At 57.1% G+C, this 22276-nt stretch overlaps 2 protein-coding genes across 7 annotated transcripts; both read right to left on the bottom strand.

Annotated features, from left to right (window-relative positions):
- Positions 1-3662: 3662 nt before the first annotated feature.
- Positions 3663-7744, bottom strand: Vps28 (VPS28 subunit of ESCRT-I). Of its 3 annotated transcripts, none has more exons than XM_027952101.3 (10): positions 7639-7743; positions 6777-6843; positions 6205-6233; positions 6047-6084; positions 5678-5767; positions 4900-5005; positions 4676-4777; positions 4215-4268; positions 4044-4135; positions 3663-3962 (listed from the first exon to the last, which is right to left on the bottom strand). In XM_027952101.3, exons 2-10 carry the CDS (start codon positions 6811-6813, stop codon positions 3845-3847), a joined length of 666 nt encoding a protein of 221 aa, XP_027807902.1. In that variant the 5' UTR covers positions 6814-6843; positions 7639-7743; the 3' UTR covers positions 3663-3844. The 3 variants fall into 3 exon arrangements, with proteins under 3 accessions (XP_027807902.1, XP_034491572.1, XP_034491573.1); XM_034635681.2 differs by lacking the exon at positions 7639-7743 and adding an exon at positions 6510-6584; XM_034635682.2 differs by lacking the exon at positions 3663-3962 and adding an exon at positions 4394-4466 and having other exon boundaries at positions 4045-4135; positions 7639-7744.
- Positions 7745-7899: 155 nt separating this feature from the next.
- Positions 7900-19346, bottom strand: Tonsl (tonsoku like, DNA repair protein). Of its 4 annotated transcripts, none has more exons than XM_027951619.3 (26): positions 19261-19346; positions 19081-19176; positions 18832-18974; positions 18168-18351; positions 17811-17940; positions 17328-17499; positions 17133-17247; positions 16504-16649; positions 16272-16424; positions 15900-16025; positions 15625-15814; positions 14587-14669; positions 14407-14496; positions 14014-14086; positions 13749-13912; positions 13548-13671; positions 12672-13426; positions 12494-12570; positions 11997-12147; positions 11831-11909; positions 11168-11469; positions 10831-11002; positions 10030-10205; positions 9528-9601; positions 8944-9077; positions 7900-8131 (listed from the first exon to the last, which is right to left on the bottom strand). In XM_027951619.3, the coding sequence occupies exons 1-26, from the start codon at positions 19283-19285 to the stop codon at positions 7947-7949; spliced, it is 4119 nt and encodes a 1372-aa protein (XP_027807420.3). In that variant the 5' UTR covers positions 19286-19346; the 3' UTR covers positions 7900-7946. The 4 variants fall into 4 exon arrangements, with proteins under 4 accessions (XP_027807420.3, XP_071458109.1, XP_071458110.1 ...); XM_071602008.1 differs by having other exon boundaries at positions 15625-15811; XM_071602009.1 differs by lacking the exons at positions 18832-18974; positions 19081-19176; positions 19261-19346 and adding an exon at positions 18433-18573.
- Positions 19347-22276: the final 2930 nt, after the last annotated feature.

Below are 22276 nucleotides of genomic sequence, written 5' to 3'. Positions count from 1 at the left end.
GGAAACGGCCAAAGCTCCAACAGTAAGGGAGGACACGACCTTCGCCCTGGCCCCACCTGCAGGGCTCTTGGGGTCAGGGTGTAACAGTGCTTCACTTTATGCTTTGAATGTGGCCTCCCTGCTCAAATGGACCTGCTTCATTCTCTTGCTCTCTCCCTGCTCCTCTCTGATCTCTCCCCTCCGTAACCTCAGGGGAAACAGGATGAACTTTCTTCCCCATTTTAGGCATTTATCATTCCTTGAATACACATCTATCACAGGAACAAAGTCATCCAGACTTTGGGGATGGCACCAGATTTCAGGACGGGAGTCCCCTGTGTTTCTCAAAACCATGTCCTTCTTATTGGATTGCCATCATCGGGGACAAGGACCGAGAGATGAGCAATAAGGGCAGGAGGTCTGGGAAGTGCCCAAGCTCTGGGCCTGGGGAGGGTTGGGGGAGGCTGTGGCTCCCAGTGTGCTCCCCCTGGCTGCTCTCTCTCCAGCCTTTGACCCCTGGGCCTTATCTCTACCTCTGTGCAGTGTGGGGGAAAGGTTGAACCCCAGGGATCCTGGACATCCCCAGGCCTAGGGCAGCCCTGCCTCTGGGCTCCTCCCACTGAATTCAGCCAACCCCTGACACGCGAGCTCTGCAGGGTGGGGCTGGGCTGTTGAGCTGGGAGACTGAAGCCAAGGACTCTGTTCCCTAGCCCTGTGGGGCAGGGCAGGGCAGGGCCGGGCCTGATGAGCTTGGGCTGGATGTCCTGGGCCCTGGGGTCAGGTGCCTCTCCTGCCTGTCCCTAAGTGGGAGTTAGGGCAGGGCCTGGGAGAGGCTGCCTGGGACAAGAAAGAGGGCAGCCCCACACATCTCTCAAGATGCGATGGCCAAAATGGAGTTTCCTTCTACTTCCTTCTACCACTGGGCTGGTTAGAGGCTAGGACCAGGCTGGCTTGAAACTGCCTCTGGCCACACAATGCGCGAGTTGTCGGCTTCTGGGCAAAGATCTGGGCTGGGTCTGATGTTCAGGCCTTCCCTAACCTCTGCACCCCAGGGGCCAAAACTGTCTGAGCCCTCGAAGGTCAGTGCAAGGCTGGCCTCTGCCCAAAGGGCCTCGGTGCCTTTTCCTGTGCCCTCCCACTTCCCCAATGGCCTCTTGTCTAGTCTGAGAGCTACCACTGAGAGCATTCTCAGATGGCTTCCCTCCCCAGTCAGGCCAGTCCTCTGGGTACTTGTGAGGATGGCCTTAGGCCCGAGCCTAAGCAACTCACCAGTACCCAGGCTCACCAGGCACACCCACAGAGCCCTCCAGTGTGGCCTCAGACAAGTCACTTCCCCTGACCCTGATCAACAGAGTGAAGCCCCTGGCAGGCTGTCCTCGCCTGATAAGAGGGAAGGGCGAGAAGATGGGGGGGGGGGAGACACCAGACCAGATGTTTCTGACCCCAGGGTAAATGACGTCACTGAGAAATCCAGTGGTAGCTGATAAGGATTGAAAGGGGGGTCAAAAGCCCCCAAATGTAGTAAAAATAATAGAGCAAATGAACAGGGATTCAGCCACCCGAAACAAGGATGCACTCGAGCTGGAGAGCCTGACGAGGACCTGACGTCCCGTCACTTGTCATCCTTCCTGAGCCTCTGCGTGATCCTCACCACTCTCAGAGTCTACCGCCTTGTCTGGACCTTGGTGAGAGCTGCAACTCCTCCCTAAGACCCCCTCCTCAACCGGTCGTCCACTCCACGCCAGGAAAAGCCTGCTTGGTTCTGGACCTGGTCACCACAGTCTGAGTGGTGGGCATCTGCTGGACATAAAGCCTAAGACTTAGGACTTTTGAACTTATCCTGCAGAGGGGATGTCTGTCATTAGCCTGTCATGATTAAGAGTGCTTGCAGTACTTAGACTTAATCTAGAATTGTTTGCTGTGAATTGATCATGTCTATTGCAGTGCCCAGCATCAAGGATTGTCATTTTCTTGATTAAGAACCTACAGAGTGAAACTGTATGGAGTGATTTGAGTGAATAAAGCACTGAAAGGAGCAGAAGCACATGGACATTTTTATTTCTCCCCTCGACTGCATACGTCGCAATTTTGCCCTCTTGCGACAGTACTGTACCATCTCCTGCATCCCAGATCCTCTGCGTCATTCCATCATCCAGTAAGCTCAATGTAATTGCACCCATCATAAAAACAAAACACTAGGTGGAGGAAGTAACCCAGCAGCAGAAGGCTGGCTTAGTGTGTGTGAGGCCCTGGCTTCAATCCACAGTATAGTAAAAAAACAAAAACCATAAGCCTGTCACAGCTGCATTACGCAAAACAGCCAGGAGGTGGAGCCACCCAGTGCCCACAGAGGGGTGAGTGACAAGCCATAGTGTGTGTAGGTGTAGGCATGCTGGAGCAGCATTCTGCCTTTGAGAAGGGCGGAAATCCCATCACATGGTACAACATAGGTGCACTAGAGGACACTGCTGAGTGAAATACATTCTTAAAAGGACAAACAGTGGATTCCACTTACACAATGGGGCTGGAGTGCTCAAATACAGACAGGAAGCAGAAGGGTGCTAGGGCTCAGGGCTGGTGCTTCCTGGGTGCTGAGGTTCACCTTGGGAAGATGGGGAGTTCAGGCAGTGAAGATGGCTCACTGCAGCAAAATTGCCTGAAGTCACTGAACTGTGCACTCCAAATGGATACAGTGGCAAATTTACATTTTATTACAATAAGAGAAGAGAGATCAAAGCAACATACCTTCGCCATCAGCCCCTCTGAACTCCTGCAGGCCTTACATGCTGTAGCATCAAAAGGCTGTTTCTGCCAGGTGTGGTGGCACGTGCCTGTAATCTCAGTGGCCTGGGAGGCTGAGGCAGGAGGATGGTGAGTTCAAAGCCAGCCTCAGCAAAAGTGAGGCGCTAAGCAACTCAATGAGACCTTATCTCTAAATAAAATACAAAAATAGGGCTGGGGATGTGGCTTAGGAGTCGAGTGCCCTTGGGTTCAATCCCTGGTACCCCTTCCACACACACAAAAAGGCTATTCCCCAGCCACCAAGGCTGTTGTACCAGCACCCTGCTCTGCCGTACCCTGGCGCCATGTGCTGCAATGTTTAGCATGCCTCTCTTGGCCTTGTGGCTTACTGCTTTCCCGGGGTGCCTTTTTCATACCAGGGATTGAACCCAGGTGTGCTCTACCCTGAGATGCATTCCCATTCCTTTTTATTCTGAGACAGGGTCATATAAGTTGCTCAGGCTAGTCTCAAACTTGTGACCCTCCTGCCTCAGCCTTCCTAGTAGTTGAGTACGGTGGCCTAGTATGGTGGTACAAGCCTGTGCCACCATACCTGGCCAGGACAGTGATCTCTGAGTCAGGTTCACAACAAATGCCAAAATGGACTGCTAGGGCAGCTGGCAGCCTTGTTATGGTTGGTAGTTTTTCATGAAGCCCCAGGCTGCCTGGAGCACTCAGGTGCTGAGTGGGGAGGCTGGCATGTCAGGCGCAGTGGAGATTCCCCCAGCCCTCCTACGTGCCCAGGCAAGGCCCACTGGGGAGGACAATGCCCCTGCAGAAACAGATTGTGTGCAGAGTGGAAGTGACAGGGCCAAGCTCCCATGCTGATTTGGGGAGCAGTGGCTGCAGGATCCTACCAGAAGGTCAGCAGGGTAGACAGATCAGGCAGGGCAGGCCCAGGATAGCTACCCACCGTAGGCAGAACAATAGCATCTTTATTGGGGGTGAGTCTTGACAACACAGACACAGACAGCTGCTCTGGACATCAAGTCTCACAAAGCTGTCCAGGGTGGGTGTGGCCAGAGGAAGTGGGGAATGGTCCCCTAGGTAGCCATCCCCCATCCCCCATGGGCCACTCTGAGGCTCAGGCGTGCAGGAAGCGGTTAAAGGCGTTGTAGGCGGACTCCAGATCGAAGAGCATTTGCCGTACCTGGGAGTCATCCAGCTCATCAGATGCTGACATGCCGCTCAAGGTCTGTAGCCTGGAAGCAGAGTGAGTGGGGGTGTGGGCAGCAAGGCCATGAGGGCCCCTCGGTGAGGGCCTACATAGGAGAGGCACTCACCATTGGCTGACTGTTTGGCGGCCCTCGAAGTCTGGGGGCAAGTGGCTCATGCGGTGCATGGTCTCCATCAGCTCCCGCAGGTCAGGCTGGATCTGCAGACACAGGTGAGGGGCTGGGACTCTGGCCCTGCCTGCTCACCCACCCAGTCCCCATTCCGTCTGACTCCTTTACCTCGTCCATGGCGCGGATTTCTAGGCGCAGTTTGTCCATTACTGTGATGAAGAGCTGGGGGGCGTGTACGAGGTTTCACAGACCAGCTTGGTGTAGGGAGGCCCCTGGCAGGTTCCCCTGCAGGGCCAGGCCCAAGGCCTAGCCTGCCTGCTGCTCCCACCTCAGGTTCTTCACCACACCTGATCCCGAAGCCCTGGGGCTCCTTCCTGTCTGGGGCATTATGTGCAGGACCCTCCTGGGGGTGTCTCCTGGCTGCAAGGAGAGCTATGTGGAAACTATGGGTACACCTACATACAACTTTCCCAGGCCAGGATCTTGCCAGAGTGGACCCTGTGCCTGTCTCATAGGTGCCTATGGGCAGCCAGGTGGGCTTTGGGATGCTGCTCAGCTGAGGCCCTGGGACTCTATACCAGTGATGGGCTGCAGCAAGTCCTCCCGCCCTCCCAGGAGACTGGGCTTACTGAGACAACATCAGCAATACAGCGGTTGAGGTTGCCCTTGTCATCCTTGATGGTGATGGGCCTGTCTTCCTTAACCCTCTCCATGGCGAGTGGGCAGTCCAGCTGAAGGGAGCAGATGCAGGTGCTCAGTCTTGCAAAAGGGCAGGCCCTATGCAGGCCATGGCCTCTTCTCAGGGGCACCCCACCGCACCCTTCCTGTGGTGTGGAGAGAGTGGCTCACTCACGCGGAACTTGCGGCAGAATTCATCAATGGAACTGATTTCTGAGCCTTGAACCTGCCGGAAGGCAGCTTTGTACTGGACCAGGAGCCGAGAGCAGGCTGCAGTGTACCTAGTGAAAGGGCCAGCTGCTACCCGTGCCTGAAACCAGCCCCCGCTCATCCTGCTTTCCCCAGCCTGTTCAGACACAGTGGCTCTCATGGAAGGCCAGGTGATGGAGTCAGAGACTGGACACTGAGGGCTGAGGCTTGCCATCAAGTCTGTACAAGACAAGAATTCTGGGGGAGAGCAGAGGCCAAAATACAATGGCCACAGGGGATAAGACTCACATTGGCACAGGTTCACATTGTCCTGAGGGGCCAATGGCTTGCTGGGCTTATTACCTCACTGAATGAAACCCCCACATCCACACTGGGTGCCAGGCCTAAGTAGCACTGCCTCCTACTAGACATCCCCAACCTCCCTCCTGGCCTCCAAGGACTTTCCATGAATCTGGTCACCCATGCCTGGCAGACAGGGCCAGGAGCACACATATTTGCATGTCTGTCCTTCACTAGATATCTTTCCACCCATGCAAGGTTTCCCTGGTTGAAATAGCACTGAGGCCACCTAGCACCCAGGAGCATTACCATGGTGCTGGGAGCCCTACAGAAGTGAGTGCCCCAGTAGAAGCCCCAGACCACTATTTCTGCTGCCTACTGAGCCCCTCTGCCTTGCAGAGCGTAGAAATTGGCTCCCAAGGTAGGGTACCCTTTGGACATTGAAGGGTAGTGGGCTTGCTCACTCGTTGGGGGTGACGCAGTCCTTGATGTATGCTTTTTCCAGTGCCTGCATTGTCTTCACTACTGCAAACAGCTCTGCCATGTTGTCATACCTGAGACAATCTGACCATCAGGCATGGCCCTGAAGCAGGGAAACCTCCCACAATGGGACGCAGCTATGGTGGAACTGTCAGCCCACCTCTCAGCCCATCCCTGGCAGATGTTCCTTGGAAAATGTCCCCCAAACCTGACCCCATGTTGTCTTCCCCAACCATGTGACCCATGTTGTCTTCCCCAACTACCAATGTGGTGGTGGGTTTGGGAGTGGCTACTCCCAGAAGGCTTGGATGGGCACAGGTGCATGCTGGGGGCAGCCTGGATGCTTGACTTACTTCTCCCTCTCCCGGGCATTCTTGTACAACTTCACTTCCTGTTGGAGAGAGTACGTAACATGTCAGCCAGTTGCATCTGGTGGCCCCAGGGGCCAGTGGGGGTCCACACAGCTGTTTGCTGTGGGCCAACACGGGCCAGGTGGGCACCTGACACTCACCTCATACAGCTCTGGCTTGTTTCCAGGGGCTGCAACAGAGTAGGCAGAGAGCTATTAGGCTGGCCACAAAGTGACCCCAGGGCAGTTTCTGATCCCAGCCCCATTCAGTTTCCTCCCTCAGGCCTCTCCTGAGCTCTATCCCAAAGAACTTAGATGGAGCTGAAGGATGGGGGTTCCATTTTCACTCCCAGTCAGTGGGCAGGATACTGGTTTTGAATGGCTGTGGCAGGCCTAGCTGCACAACAGGGAGAACCCCACTTTGTTTACAATGCCACAGTGTGGTGCAAATAAGGCTTGTCACACACCTTACAACTTGGGCTCAATGCAGGAATCCCCAGGATGCCGATGCTCTGTGCACACTGAAGCTCATCATCTCTGTGCTGAACAAGGCCAGGCTAGCTCTACCTGGAGGTCTTGGGGCTCTTACTGTTTATCTCTGGCCACCTCCAAGGCAGTATGAAGGTGGGGGGAGGTCGGTGACTTAATGACTCCCTCCCCTAACACATTCCCATCAGTCCCACCACAGCATAAGCCTGGGCCCTTCCTGTTCTGCTTGGTGCAGGCATACTCACCTCCCATGCCGGGAGTGGCTGGGATCCCGTGAAACATCCTGCAGGGTCTGTCAGCCACAAGTGAGACCTGGGGAGTACATTCAGCACCAATTCAAGAGGACCCTGACACCCTGAGTCAGGCCCTGATATCCATCTTCCCCACTGGCCCTCCACAACTATCAAAACACAGAGCCCAAGTGGTGTCAGAAGCGAGAGAGGCTGCAGGCACTGAGAGTGATGTGCAGGACAGAAGATGGAACCCTCATCCTTCTGAGACAGGAGGAAGTGACAGTTGTTGGAACACAGCATTTGAGGCAGAGGAAAGCAACCCAGCACCACCCTTCAGAGAGGGGCTGGGCTTTCTGAGCCCAGAATGTTCTAGGATAAAAGCAAGGAGAGAGGGTTTTATCGTAGTATGGTAGGAACTGGAGTGCTAAAGGCAAGCTCGTCGTGGGAAGGCTCCCTGCCAGGCAGGGCCCTTTTGGAAACACGACCCCTGCAACGGTCTTGCCTACTAAAGAAGTTGGGGGGATGGCTAAGGCGTGAAACCACAGTCGCAACGAAGAATTTGAGACAGGGTGGAAATAAAAAAGGAGTTAAAAGTGAGACGCCCGTTTCTGGCCTAGTGGCATCAGGACGGCAGGGGCCTGGTGGGCAGGTGCGGGCGGCGTCGTAGGGAGTCGCCAGCCTGGCGCGCGGTCCCCGAAGCAGCACCACAGCTCGCCGGCGGGACGGAACCCCGTGCTCCGGCTCCCAGGACACAGCGCGGGGGAGCCCGCGGAGTCCGAGCACCTGGGAGGGGGCGAACGGGGGACGTCCGAGGGGTCGGGTCGAGGGGCCGCCCGCCGCCCAGGCCTGTCCCGCCCCGCCCCGCCGCGAGTACCTGGGCGCTCTCGGCCGCTCCCGGAGATGGCGCCGGGGCGGAGCGCTCCCGGCAGGCCACTCGGCGCTCGCCCGCGCCCACTGGAAAGGGCGCGATCGGCAGCTTGGCGCTCGGCGCTCGCGCCTGCGCTCTGCGCGGGGCTAGCCTTGGCCACGCCCCCGCGGGCCGGTTTCCGCCAGGGACCTCTTAGAGGAATGGGCTGCGGCAAAGTGAATCCCGCCTTACACCACCCACCCTCCTCCCAGGAAGCCACTCCAAGAAGGCAGCAAAGACGTTTATTGAGGCTTCTGGGCAGGGGACGGGCAGGGTCAGAAGTCCCGGAAGAAGAGCTGGGGGCCCCGGGTCAGAGTGCATGAGCTGGGACTCTGCAGCCGCTGGCGCAGGGCATCGTGGTCCTCGGCACACAGGCCTCTGCTACATAGTTGGAGCTCCTGCAGCTGCATGGTGATTTTGTCCCAGAGACCCGGGCCCAGGGGACCCTGGACAGTGCAGCCTGGAGGGCAAAAAAGTCCTGCTTCATCGCGGGAAGGAGCCGTGCCTGGCCCATGGTCAGGCAGATGGGCCCACTGGTGGACGCCACCCCCACCCCCACCCCGACTGTACAGCATGCCTACACTTTGGCCCACCCACCCATAGAATGAATTTTTAGGAGAGCTCTATGTCGTGGGCCTGAGGGCTCAGAGCTTGGTCCTCTGGCCAGAAAGCCCAGTAGCCTCAGAACCTGGGGAAGCTGCGTGATGTCGCAGGTGCCAGGAATCCAGCCAGGTGTGGAAGCAGGAAGTGAAAAGCCCAGGAAGAACTCAGGGGTTCCCTTGTGCACAAGCCTATGTCCCCTGAAGGGCAAAGCCTGCCTTTCTGCCCAGGCCTCAGCTAGGGATGCCAGGCTGCTGGTGGGCCAGTTCACCAAATGCCCCTCTTTTGGAGTTGTCCTTCAGACAACACAGGTGGGGGCTGCCCTGGTGTTGCAGAATAAGCTACATTGTCACAGCCAGGACAGAGAGGGTCAAAGCAACCCCTGCCAGAAGGTGGGCGGTGTTCAGTGCCCATTGTGGCACTGAACCTGGACCCTGGGTTTCCTCTTCCTGCCATCAAGAATGAGGAGATCCCTGTGGATGAGGAGCCTTTCTGTTATTGTCTACACTTGAGGGTTAGGCTGGATGGGGCAGAGGCGAAGACCCCAGGCTCCCCTGTCCCTTTCTTGTCATGCTCCACACTGTCTTTCATCATACTGGCTTCTTAAGAGAAGTTCCCTGAGCCTCAGCCTGTGAAAGCGTGGCAGAGGTGGCCACCATACTCAGCCCTCACCTGAAAGGCCAAGGAAGTGGAGGCCTTGGGGCCTCTGCTGGAGGGCAGACAGGAGCTCCTGCAGGCTGGCACAGCTGATTTCAGGGTTGGCAGACAGGTCCAGAGAGATGAGTGAGCGGCAGAGAGGCAGGCACCTGAGACAGTGTGGGAAGTTCAGGGATTAGCTTCCACAGAAGCCCTCACTCAATCTCTAGGGAAAGTTGCCCTACAAACCCTAGCTCTGGGAGCCATAGGCCAGGCCCAGCAGGCTGTGGCCCAACACAGCATAGGGAAGGTTGGCAGCACTACCTAGAGGTCGAGACTGCCAAACTCGCACACCTCTTGTCGCTCCCCTTAGAGCCAGCCAAGTCTCCAGGGACATGGACTGATGCACAGAGGCGTGCCAAGAAAGGCCATATAAGAAGGAAAGCTCTCAAGAGTCACAAGAGTATGGTAAAAAAAAAAAAAAAAAAAAAAAAAAAAAAAAAAAAAAACCTTTAGCATGCTTGCCAGGCCAGCCCTAAAGACAGGGTGAATGTCAGAGGAACAGGGTCCCAGGTGTTCAGGCTGAGACCCCCCAACAGGCAACAGGGCAGGGGCATCACCTGCTTAGTTCTCTCACAGCTTTGTCATTCAGGTAATTTGCAGACAGGGTCAGGTGGACCAGAGCACAGTCTTCCTGGACGTAAGCACAGGGAGGGAGCCAAGCCCAGTGGGCACTGGTCCTCCCTCCCTCCTGGCAGAGGTCCCCACACCCAGGAAGCCCCTGAACTTGGAAGTGAGAAGAAAATTCTTCTCCTTCCTGGTGTAAGTCATGCTTGGCTCCTTGTGATGTGAAAACCACAAGGACTCAGCCCCAGCTGGAAAAGTCCCTGGGAGAAAACACAGGGGCTTGGTGTGTTCCTCGGGAACTGTTTGGGGTAGAGAGGCCATCCCAAATCCCAGATGTCCTTTTTGGTGGCCAGGAATTCATAGCCTGAGGCAGGTGTCTGTACAGGTGTCCTGCAGCGGTTGTCCCAAATCAATCCCTCCAACCTCCCAAAGGTCACAGTTATGGGAACCTTTGGTCTCTGAAGCCTCATGTTCTGGCTTTTGCCCACCTCATACCTTGGCCAGGTACCTGACAATGGGCTCCATGAAGCCCAAGTCACTCTTGCTGGTTGCCACGGAGCCAAGTTCTAGGTGCAAAAGAGTACAGGTGGGCAGGCTTTGCAGGGCCTTGGTCAGGGCAATGGCACCCAGGGCATTGTAGGATAAGGACAGGGTCTTCAAGCGCTCAGCATCTGTACCAGGACCAGAATTTGTAGGCCTCATGTGGCCACCATCCTACCCACCCTCCACCCTGAGTTCTGGGCCCAGAACACTTATGACCCCTTTTGGAGAGGCTCTTCTCCATTAATTTTGTGGGGGAAACAGGTTTCTTGGCAACGGCTCTTGCCCAAGTTCTCTTGAGCCCAGCCTTCCCCACCCACCAATCCCTGGCTGCTGGAGATGGGCCCTGGGCCAGCATATCTGTGGGGGGATCAGGAGGAACTCACACCACTGTTGCCCAACATAGCCCCTGCCCCAGGGATCCCTAGGTGGCTCTATTCCCAGCCTCTTGGCACTAGGGCTGCCAGTTATGCTCATGGCAGAACTGAGGCACGCAGAAGGCTCTAGCCATAGGCATGTGGTGGGGTTCAGGGCAGAGATGGCCTGCCTGGGATCCTGCCTATAGTGTGCTGTGGTCTGGGAGCACAGCCCAGACAGGTCCAGCACTCACACGTCTACCTGTGCGTTCAGAGGAGTTAGCTCCTCCTGAAGAAGCCAGGCTTGAAATCCCAAGCAAATCCCATCTTGGTCCTTATGCCCAAGACCCTTAATGCCTCCACACCTGGCTCAGGGATTAGACCTGCCTGGTCAGCTCACCTTGGAAGGCACTGCCCAGGGCTGCCTGGTGGCTCAGGAAGAGGCTGGGACCAAAGCCACAAGCCTTCAGGCGCAGAGTGCTGAGTAAGGGGCAGGCCCGCAGGAGGGAAGCCAGGGCCTGACCACAACTGTCTCCTAGAGGGTTCATGCTTAAGTCCAGCTCCTCCAAGTTCTGTGGAAAACATGGTGAGCACTGAGCCCCTTGACATCCATGGGCCCAGTCCCCTCAGGTCTAGTCTCCTGGCAGGATCCCTGTTCCCGGCTGGGCATGGGCCAGTTCTCCCAGCTGTTGCAACCTGTTACTAGAGTTGCTGGCCTGCTGCACCCTAGGCTCTACCTGCAAGGTGGCCTGGCCTTGAGGGCCCCCGGCCAGTTGGCGTAGACTTTCCTGGCCCAGGTGATTAGACGAAAGATCAAGGAGGACCAGGCTGGGCATGGTGCTCAGAGCAGCCAGCAGCTCACTGGCACATCCATCCCCGAGCCGATTCCCTGCCAGGTGCAGCTCCCGGAGCGTTGTGTGTAGCTTGAGGGCTCGAAGCAGGGGTGTGAGCTGGGCCTGGCTCAGGGCCAGGGAGCAGGCACTGAAGGAGGGGCTTGAGCCCTGGTGCTCCATGGCCTGCAGCACCTGTTGGTGTTCCCCTGATGAGGGAGACATGGGGTTACTAGGGCCAGTGCCTACATCTTGCCTTTGGAGTTCTGTGGACAAACCAGGCAGCCCCAGGAGTTAAAGCTGAGTCTATTCCTACAAGCCTGGGATTCAGTGCCATGAGTATCTGCATAGGTGGGCCACTCTCACATCTCCATCCCCCAACAAGCTTCCTGGCAGCTCCGTTCCTCAGCTCAGGGTTGTCTGCCCCCACCTGTCACCCACACGTGGGGGCAAGGGTTAGGCAGGGAAGGGTGCACCACAGAACTGGAAATGGCAACTGGAAGATGGGGCCTGCATACCAAACACCTCTGCTCAGGGCTTCACCTAAAGCCAGGCTCTTGGAGCCCTTACCTTGTCCCAGGCTCTGGCAGGCCCTGCGGTAGCGGTCGATAAGTGGGGGCAGGTCCCACGAAGTCACTTCAGCCAACACCTGAAGAGCACCGTTGGTGAGCTCCGTTGGTGAGCAGCCTGGAGAGGCAGCTCCTGGGGGTGGTCTGTGCCCATGGCTGTGGCTTACCTCATCGTTGCTCTGCAGCACATCAGGGATGGAGTCCTGCGGGGCCAGCAACGCGCCCTCCTTCCGCAGGCTGAGTCTGGGCAGTAGCCCACAGGTCTGGTAGTAGCGCTGGGAGGCCTGCTCAGCCAGCCAAGCCACAGAGTGGACCTCACTGTTGGGGGAGGGTGGGCTGCTGCATCCAGGAGGTGGCCTAGGGTTCTGCTGGGGCCTGCAGCCCTCTCTCCTGGTGGCTTTCCCGTCCCCTCCCCTGAACAGCAGCCTTCTGTCCCTGCAGCCTACTCCTCAGACGACTCCCAGGGACTATAGGACTGCCCAGGCCACATTCACTCAGGGACCCTAGGGAACAGTAGGGACAGGCCACCGAGGCAGTCATCATACATCCCACCCTGACATGTACACAAAGGAACTGTGTACGGTGCCACCACTGAGGGTTCAGGCAAGGGGCTGCATGGTGGGCAGGGGGGACTGGGGTTCAGAGAGGGCAGATGTCACCATACCTGTGTGGGACAGGGACAAGGAAAAGGTTATCCTGAACTTGAACTCGAATCCGGATGGGAGGAGGCTGTACTAGACCCTGATAGGAGGAACAGGGCACAGGGCAGTCAGGAAAGACAGAGGCCTCCATCTCCACCTGCCCAAGCTGGGGGTTAGCTCTGCTACCAGCTTGTCACCCACCGAGGGCTGGCCTGTTGCAGGGCTTTCCCCAGGGAGCCTGAGCACGTTGGGATTCTCTGAGAGCTCTGCAGCCAAGCTGCTACCTCCAGCTCTGTCCAGTGTGCTGCAACTCTCAAGACAGGTCAGGCGGCTCTGCCTGGTCCGGGTTCGGGGCCTGGCAGGGTGTTCCTCATCGTCTGGCCCTACAGTACTGGGCCTGTTGCTGTCCCCACTGCCCTGGGGGCGGGGCAGGCGGAATGGGCGGCTGCGGGGCAGGGGTGTGTCCAATTCTAGCCAGTCTCCAGCCAGGTATTCCTCCTCCGGAATGAGTGCTGTCTGGGGTGTAGGGGCTTCACCTGGGCCCCAAGGGCCCTGCCTGAGGCAGCGGCTCTGGGCACTGCCCACACCTCGGATGGCTGCCTGATAGGCTGCCTGGCCAGCACTCACTGTACTCGCCTCCCTGATGCTGGCAGGGCAAGCTGTCCTGGCCTCATCCCGTTGTGCTGGGGCAAAGCACCTTGGCCTCTTCTGGGATGGCATTTGGGGCCCAGCACTGTCCTCACCCTCTGAGCTGCTGCTGCTGGCCAACCTATGCCTGCTCCTTCGAGGCCTTGCCACAACTGATGCAGCCTGCTGTGGGGAAACCCTGGTGCAGGCTAGAGAGGCCTCTGAGGACCGAGGAGTGTGCCAAGGGGGTTCTGGGCAGGGGCTTGAGGGAGGAGAGGTCTCAGGATCAAACAGGTGGTTACTTGGGACGGTCCAGGAGGCTGGGGAGGCTGTAGGAGGGAGAATGCATCATGAGACAGTTACCAGACTCTCTCTCTGCCCCCTATGCTGGAGTGTTAGTCAGGGCCCAGAGCCCAAGGCAATTCCGCAGGTGAAGAAGGCCCCACTTGCCTGAGCCTGAAGAAGCCGCCCGGAGCCTCCTCTCCATGACTGCTGCCTTCTGTCGCGTCTCAAGGTCTAGGTCCCTGCAGTACAACTTCACCCACTGCTGCAGTGTCTCCAGTGGGCTATGGCCCTGTGTAGCACCCAGCTGAGCAGGGAGCAGAGCAGCTCCCACCCACCCTCTCAGCCACCACCACGACTCCAGCTCACCTTCCTGGTTCGGAGGGTGACAGATGCCCCTCGCTCAATAAGCAGCTCAGCCACCTCAAAGTGGCCACAGGTAAGGGCGTCATGCAGAGGGGTAATGCCCTCACACCCCTGGCCACCTGGATCATCCACTGCAGCCCCGTGGTCCAGCAGGAAGCGGACGATCTCTGCAGGTAGGGACACAAGCCCAGCTCCCAATGTCTGCTCAGCCCCTCCCCGCTCTCTCAACCCCGTGTTGTGCACCAGGACTTGCCCATCCCCTGCTCACCCAGGTGTCCAAAGTTGCAGGCTTCATGTAGAGGTGTCCAGCCACAGTAGTCCCGAGGATTCAGGGGGTGGCCCTGTGACCAAGGACAGGAAGGAGCCTGGCTCTGGCCCTCTCCTCCACTGCCTGAGGTCTCCTCAATGGGGGTACCACTTCTGCCCAAGAAGGCTGGCTGAGCAGCCACAGCACACCCTCTAGCCTATGTCACTTGGTGCCCTGGGGCAGGCACAGTGCCTAGCTGAAGGGCCTGAGGTAGGAGGGAGGGCACCAGGGTTTTGGTCTGTAAAACAGTCCCCATCCTGGCCAGGCCAATCCAGATTCTGCTTGGCATCTTAGGGCCCATAGCTCCTCCCTAATGGAGCTAGGGTCAAGCAGTCTGTTGGCGTGATAGCTTACCTGCCTCACAAGGTCCTGGACACGGCGCAAATGGCCCTCAATGCAGGCTCGGTGCAGCAGGGTCTCCCCCATGTCATTGCGACGGTTCCACTGTGGGCAGAGTAGCCTTGACTTGGGGCAGAGGTGTGAGGGATGGGTACGGCTGCCAGGACAGGAGGGACTGGGGCACATGGTCCTTACCCTGTTCACCTTCCGCCGGCCTAGGCAACCCTGAAACTCCTCATCCTCCTCCAGCTGCGAGGCCAGGCTGTCAGCATCATCCTCTGGAAGAGTTGAGCCAACTGACTGAGCCTGTGAGAAGCCAGCAGTAGAAACATACCCCTGCCCTGCCCAGGCTCCTCTGACCTCTGAGGCAGCCGCAGCCATAAGCAGGAGAGCAGAATTCAGACCTGTGGGGCCAAACCTTGCTCCTAGGCTACCCCTCACCTGCCAAGACCCCATTATTCCTCTGTCAACAGGGGATGCAGCCCTCCCTCAGTGGAACTGTCCACTCACCCCTGCCCCCAGGCTCTGCTCTACAGGGCAGTCTCCATCCAGACCTTCTGCCACCCTCTCAAATACCTTTGTTAGGCCGTGTACCCTGCCTGTTCTCACTTTCCACCCACTCCTGGTCCTGGTGATACTCAAAGACTCTCTTCTGTTCCTTCCCTGCTGCCACTGCTCTTTCTACACTACCTTCTGTTGCCTACCTGTTGAATGGTTCTCCCTTATGTTTCAGTCCTTGGTCACCTCTTCCCACACCGCTCACACACCAGCAATGTCCAACCTGACCTTCCTCTAAGACCTGGCCCAACTTCCCATGGCTGCTGGGTTACTCACTTGTGGTCCTAGAGGCCCCTGAAGTTTTCAAGTCAGTCTTTCCGATCTGCTCTAGTCAGTCCTTCACACCCACCCTCTGCACAGCTGACCACACCAGCCTCTGGAGGGTTCCAGGAATGTGCTTGGCTCTGGCATGAAGCAGCAAGGCCCTGAGATGCACCCTACCTCACCCTGCCTAGATGTGCAACACAGGCCTCTACTGGACTATCTCCCCAGGCTCTGGCCCTGTAGAGCCTCCCTGTAGGCTTCCAGCCCTTTGTCCACCTCCACAAAAGCAAGGGCTGCCTGCCTGACTGCTGGTGAGTCCTGAGCAGGCTCTGTGTAGGCAAAGTACCAATCCAGGACCTAATCCAGAGCAAGAGCCAGGGACAAGGCCAGCTGCAGCCACACTGCCCTCACCACTCTCTGAGAGCTCTAGCTCACTGGCCTCTAGGGCCACGCTAGCTGCCGCCTCTTCCATCGCCTCCTCCTCCTCCTCCTCCACCAGTTCTTCAGCCGCGCTCAGCTCTTGCAGTCTGGTTTTGGTGCCAGGAGCTTCTTGGGGCTGTAGCCTCAGCTGCACAGTGAGGAGGTGCTGCAACACCTGCTTCTGAGGAGAAAGGGGGCATGAGATAAGAGGGACAGGCAAGTTGGGCTTGCTGGGGACCCAGTAAAGGTGGGGCAGGCTCAGGTACCTGCAACTGGGGCCGCTGGGCCTGCTGGGCACAGTTAAGAGCCTTCTGGAAGCATGGAGCCAGAAGCTCATATGCATCACCAGCCTCCTCGCGGGAGAGTGCAATGTTGAACCAGGTATTGGCCTCCTGGAGTGGAGGAAGAATGAGCTGATGGCTGCTGCCCACGACATCCATAGGCTGGCTTCCCCAGGTGCCTACACACAACAGGAATATCTGCCTGGGTTCTACCCCATCTCCAAAAAATGGAGCTCAACGATTCTCAGAAGGAAGTCCTGTCCAGAGAGGCACCCGTCTATGCGCACTAGAGAATGGTGGTCCTAAGGCAGAGTCCGGAGGACAAACCTACACTGAGGAGGGAACAGGGCACATCACCTCCAGAGCATTGCCATTGCGCAGCCTGAGTTCTTCTTCATAGTGGTATACTGCCTGGCGATAGTCCTTCATGTCTGCCCGTGTGGCGGCCAGGGACACGTGGATGGTGGCCAGCTCGAGGTCTGGTCTATTCAGTCGCTCAGCAAAGTGCAGCTGGAGAGAGGCACAGTAAGCCCCAGGTCCACTCTGTACCTTGCTGGCTCTTTTCTCCCACCCCACAGGGGCCACACACCTGGTTCTGATAAGCCTCAATAGCCTTGGGGAAGTCAGCCGCCTTAGAGAACAGGTCCCCCAGCTGCTCACAGATGGCCATGGCACCCTGAGGGTCACTGCTCTCAGACTCCTCCAGCTGCTGTTGCAGCCTGATCACTGCTAGCACTGCCAGAAAGAGTCTCATGCAAGGGGGCAGCATAGCATTCGACACTGACCCCAGTCCCACCACCGGCCAGCAGATAAGAGAGGGTAGAAGAATCTACCATGTGGGTCCTTCAAAATCAGAACAAATAAGCTTACAGTCTGTAGTAGTGCCTGGCTTGCAGCAAGGGCTCATCATTGTCAATCAGCACTGACCATCACTATGATCAGTATAGAGTCACACACATGTCACCTGTCAGCTTGTCAGTGAAGATACTGCCTTGTGAATAAAGGCTTGGCCAGTCCCCCAACCACCCTTCAATGCCCTTTGACATGTTGTGCTCCAGGCTCAGACGAAAATGAGGGTTTGTCTGAGTCAACAGGGACCTATTCCTCTTGCTGGGAGAGGCCCAGATAAAGTTGACACATACTTGGGCCTCCTCTGCTGGAGGAGCAGAGCCCTCCCAACTCTTTTGGGGTTCACCCTCAGGCCCTGTCCAGCCTTACCATACTTGAGGCTCTGGCAGATAGCTGCCCTCTGTACAGGTTTCTGGGAACCCAGCCTGTAGGCCTTCTTCAGGGCACGTTTGGCAGCTAAAAAATCCCCCAGATCTTGGAGGACCTATGGAGAAAAAGAAAGTGAGGTGCTGACTCCCTAGGGACCAAGCCCATCCAGAGGGGGCTGAGCCTAGAGGGCAGCACCTGGGAGACCATCACACAGCACTCGCTCTCCATGAACCGCTTCTTCATGGCACGTGCACATTCCCGGGCCCCCTCCAAGCAGCGCATGGCCTGAGAGTGCTTCCCTTCCCGACAGTAGATGGCACCCAGGTTATAGCGGGCACGGAACAGGTCCTCATAGAGGTGGTTCTGCCTGCAGAGGGCGAGGTAACAAGTGCTCAAAGTGCCCAGGACCCTCCCCTGATCTATAACAGTGGACAGAGGACAGCAAAGTACTTAAGATACCCCTGGGGTGCAAAGATTACCGAGCTAGTTATGGTTACTGACGCCACAGGGATTACAGCTCTGCCATGCTGTGAGCTTGGGACCTGAACCTACTCCTCCCCAACTCTCCGCACAGATGACAGGCTTCTCTGCTCATGGAAGAGCAATAGCCTGACCAGACTGCCCTCTCTGGAAGATCTTGGGGCCCTGCTCCCGCCTGGGGTGGGGATAGAGCCTCACTCAGCGAGAAAGATGCTTTTCTTGAAGTAGTCATTGCACAGGGCTGTCTGCTGCAGGCTCTCAAAAGTGAGACCCAGGTTGAGGTAGAGTCGAGTCCTCATCTCACTCAGCTCTCGCTGGGACAGGGTCCCTGGAAGATGACCCCCCCCAGATACTGAGCTGCTTCCTCCCCCACATGCCCCCCCACACCAACTGTGGGAACAAAGGTCTTGCTACAGGCAAAGCATAAAGGGAACAAAAACCAGATGCCTGCCAGAATCTAGATTGCAGGCAGCAAAGGCCCTATAGACTGTCATGCAGGAGTTTTGGAAAAGGGACCTGGGTGGTGTGTCACGGGAGTTAGGTGAGGGCACCCACCCTCCAGCTTCTCATCTATAATAGCCAAGCTCTTCTCAAAGGCAGCCTGTGCCTGTAGCAAGTCATCCCTCGACTGGCAGTGGTCATAGATGTCCAGGTGGGTGCGGCCAATGGTGGCCCATGCCCTCTGCAGCTCTGTGTGATTGGACAGGGAATCTGCCAGCTCCAGGTGACGGTGCTGGTGCTGGTGGAGGGAAAAAGCAGCTGAGCTGACTTCACCTTAAGCAAACCCATAAGTCCCAACCCCAGGGGAAGCCACTCTCACCCAGGAGAGCCTCTGTTCTCCAAGAGCCCTGCAGTGCCATCCACACATGCCTCATCTACTTAGCGCCAGAGGCTGTCTGTGGTCATAGCTGCTCATAACATAGATGACTTGGAAGTTGGCTGGGGTGTTGCCACCACCTCCAGCAACAGTCGGTCCCGCTCCCTCTTCCCAAAAAACTGGGCAGAAGTAATAGTTCCTTAACAGTTTCTGTTGCCAGGAATTCACTACTGTCTGGTCCCAGGGAAGGCCGCGGTGCGCTGACCCCTGAACCAGGCTGCGTCCCTGGCAGGCCCAGAATGTGTGGCTGCCTACCAGTCCCTCTACTCTGAAACTCCCAAGTGGGGCCTCCTTCCTCAGAAAGCAGCCCCATAAGCGCAGGCCGCCGCGCTGGGTGCGCACCTGTAGGGCAGCGGAGTAGTCCTCCATCTCAGCCAAGCGCTCTCCGATCTTGCGGTGAGCCACCGCACAGCCTAGGGTGTCCAGGGCGCTCTCCAGGAGCCGCAGCTCCTGCTGGTGCTCCTCCAGGGCTTCAGCATAGCGGCCTGCATAAGGGCATGGCGCGGGTCACCGGGCCAGGCGGGTTACTGGCGCTTTGGTGGCCGCGGGGAAGAGCAGAGTTCCCAGCCGCCTGCCCGCGCGTGCGCTCACCATGGCTGGCCAGCAGCTCCCCCAGCTGATGGCAGAAGGCCGCCTCCTCGTGCAGCTGCCCGTTCTTCTGGGCCCTGGCCTTGGCCTTGCTCAGCTCTACCGGGAGGAAGAAGGGCGGGGAGGTGAGTGGAGACCAACTCCCCGCCCCGCGCTCCCGTACTTGGGCCCCAAGAGACTCACGGCGAAGTTCACGGTCTAGGTTCATGCTCCCGCCGCAGCCGCCGCAGCCGCCGCGATCCGGAGTTCGCGCGCTGCGCCGAGATTCCGCCCAGGCCCCGCCCCTTCCGCCCAGCGCCCCAGCCCCGCCCAAGGCCCTACTCCTGACGTCCACCACGCGGGTCTCTCCTAGGCCCCGCCCCTCCTCGCGGCGCGCGCGGGCGCAGAGCGTCCTGGGAGGTGTAGTCTGCCTGCCTCAGGCACCCTGAGCTTTATGGCCAGATCAGCATCCAGCGTTGGTCACCAGGCACGGGGCCGGGCGGAGGGGCGTCCTTGCTCACAGCACCTTGGGGCTGCGGCTCCTGCTTTCATCCAGGTGTTCTATTGCACCGTCGCTGCGTCCTCCTGAAATCAAAACGCACCACCTCACACTTGGATTAAAAAGGGACGCAGTGCCCTAACGTAAGAAGAAACAAAAGTGACTTGTAGTAAAATACACTTTGGGTAATTGGGCATGTGAAGTCAGTCAGGGGGACAGATGCCCCAGGGAACAACCTGCATTCAGGAGACACAGCCAGTCATATTAAAGGATCCCAGGGATGTTTGGGGGAGGAAAAAAAGAAGGAACCGTGTTTTCCTAAATGAACTGAGTACTGTTTCCTAGATGTATATGCAGGTTTTATTACTAGAAGATTCAGTGAAGGCACATTAATAAAACTGCGAAGCTACTTTGTGTTGAGAGATAAAAGGGTGTTAGGGTCTAGGCTTGGAGCATTTTAACAGATTTCTCACCTGTAGGAAGGCCTAACACGTCTGGAATCCCATGTCTTGGGGCACCCTGTCCCTCATTACCTTGAACACCAAATATCTGCCATGTCTTGGGGTTCTCACTCCTGGCTACACTGTAAGAAGAGTATTGGACACCTGGTGCTTGGGCTGTGTCCTGAGGCCCCAGAGGAGGTCCAGAAGAAGTGGGAGATAGATGGGTTTATTTTTTTTATCATAATCAAAACAGATCCAGGACTGGGTTGTGGCTCAGCGGTAGAGTGCTCACCTAGCCCGAGAGGTTCAATCCTCAGCACCACATAAAAATAAAATAAAGGTATTGTGTCCAACAACAACTAAAAAAAAAAAAAAAAAAAACAGATCCAATGAGGTAAAACTCAACTCACTGGCAGTGGATGGACAGCAAGGCCTACTGCGGAGAGGGCATTGTGGAGGGCAGATGGGTCCAGTAAGGGCTGCCAGATGGTGAAACAGCACTGGTCTCTAGTTGTGGGCTGGGCCTAGGCTGTTCTGGGCTTTGCTGTCTCCACAGCTGCGGGTGTAAGGTGAGAGTAAGCCTATAGAACTGAGCAGGGGGAGAAGAGACATTGGATGTAGGAGGGTGAAGTGCCCGACCAGGCCCCCACCTAGACCCAGGGGTGTTGGGAACAATAAGGTCCACACTGTCAGTCCCTTCTACACCCAAATCGTGGCTCTGAAACTGAGGCAGCTACTTGGACAGGCTGGTGAGGTGTGTGAGGAGCATAGTGAGGGACGAGGGGTGGGGTGAGGATCAAGGTGTGTGGAAGTAGAGGCTGGCTGAAGACAGGGTGGCTCAGAAGACACAGGGACGCCCTAGAGCAGCTGGGAAGACCATGAACTGCCTTCCTTCCAGCCCTCGGATTCATAGGACAGCATAGTTCCTAGGGGCCCAATTCCCTTCAGAGATGACTGTCTTCTCCATGCTGTTCTCCAGGTGAGCAGGCAGGAGGTGCTGCACAGGGCTGGAGGTCTGGGGCAGGGCATGGGCTGGGGCGGCGGGGAGGCTGTCTTCTGGTAAGGACACACAGACAAAAGATAGTTTGGAAGATTTTTTTAAACTACAATTACATACAGAAAATATCCAAAGAAAATGCAGACCACAAAAGTGACATGTAAGTCATTTCTGACAGCCATAAAAGCACTTCTTGCTCTGATGTTTAAAAATTTATTTTTATTGTTTTTGTAAATGTCTCACTTTGGGCAAACTGAGGGATGTGGTGCTCACAGAGAGTGGGAGTGAGATGAGGGGTGCAGAGGCCTGGCTGGGCCTATACCCCCACAAGCCTCCCAACGTCTGCAGAGACTAATCACCCCCATCCTCACAGGTGACAGAAAAGGGACCAGGCTGAGACAGCAAGAGGACATAGGCCAGTAGATGTGCCTTCAGTAATAAAGGGTTCATGGTGACAATGGTGCAAGGTTTGTGGTGCCAGTGCCCAGTGTGGCCCAGAGACACGCCAGTCTCCTCCACTGCCCAGTTCCCCTAGGTTGCTAGGCTCAGCTGCTGCATGTGACAGTCATAGGGCAGGGGCCATGCTGGGGACAGTGCTGCAAGGCCTAAGCAGTCCTCCTGGGCATCACCAGACACAGCACACCCCTACCCCTTGTCTGGACACTGCCCTTGTCCCCACATCTGTCTTGGGCTGACCCTGTTGTCGACCCTGTGGGCTCCAGCACTGAGGAAAGGCTGTAGGCCGGGCAGCCCTGGGCCTCCTCCCTCCTGGTGGCTTCCCAGACCCCACAGCCACACACATACATACAGATCTGTCACCTCCAAACCCCTGCCAGCCCAGGTGTGCCCTTCCTTGCCCCAGCACAGCGGTGGCCTTGGAGAACAGACCTTGCACTCTGTCCCACCCCAGGAAACCACCACATCACCCTCTGCTGGATCAGTCTCACAGATACCAGCAAAGGACACTTCTGCACTGTCCCTCACACCGTCACCTTGGCATCCAGAGGGGCTCCCTGAAGGGCCTCTGTTCTCCACAGGCCCTCTGTGCCTGTCAGTGGGTGTGGGACAGGGCTGCCCCATAAGGGCAGAGGAGTCATCTGGCTGTACCTGAGTCAGAGGCCACCGCTCCTATAGATGTGCTGGGTTTTGGGGTTGGGTCTTTCTTTGCAGAATGCAGAAAGCCAAACATGGGTCTTCCCAACTATCCAGGCCACATCAGCTTTGCAGGAGAGATGGTTCCCCAGAGAGGAGTTCCCTGTAAGCTCTGTGCCCTGAGCTGGG

This window comes from Marmota flaviventris, chromosome 15 (assembly GCF_047511675.1).
Source record: "Marmota flaviventris isolate mMarFla1 chromosome 15, mMarFla1.hap1, whole genome shotgun sequence".
NCBI lineage: Eukaryota > Metazoa > Chordata > Mammalia > Rodentia > Sciuridae > Marmota > Marmota flaviventris.
Note: the sequence above shows the minus strand (reverse complement) of the source record. Positions and strands in the feature narration are given on the sequence as shown.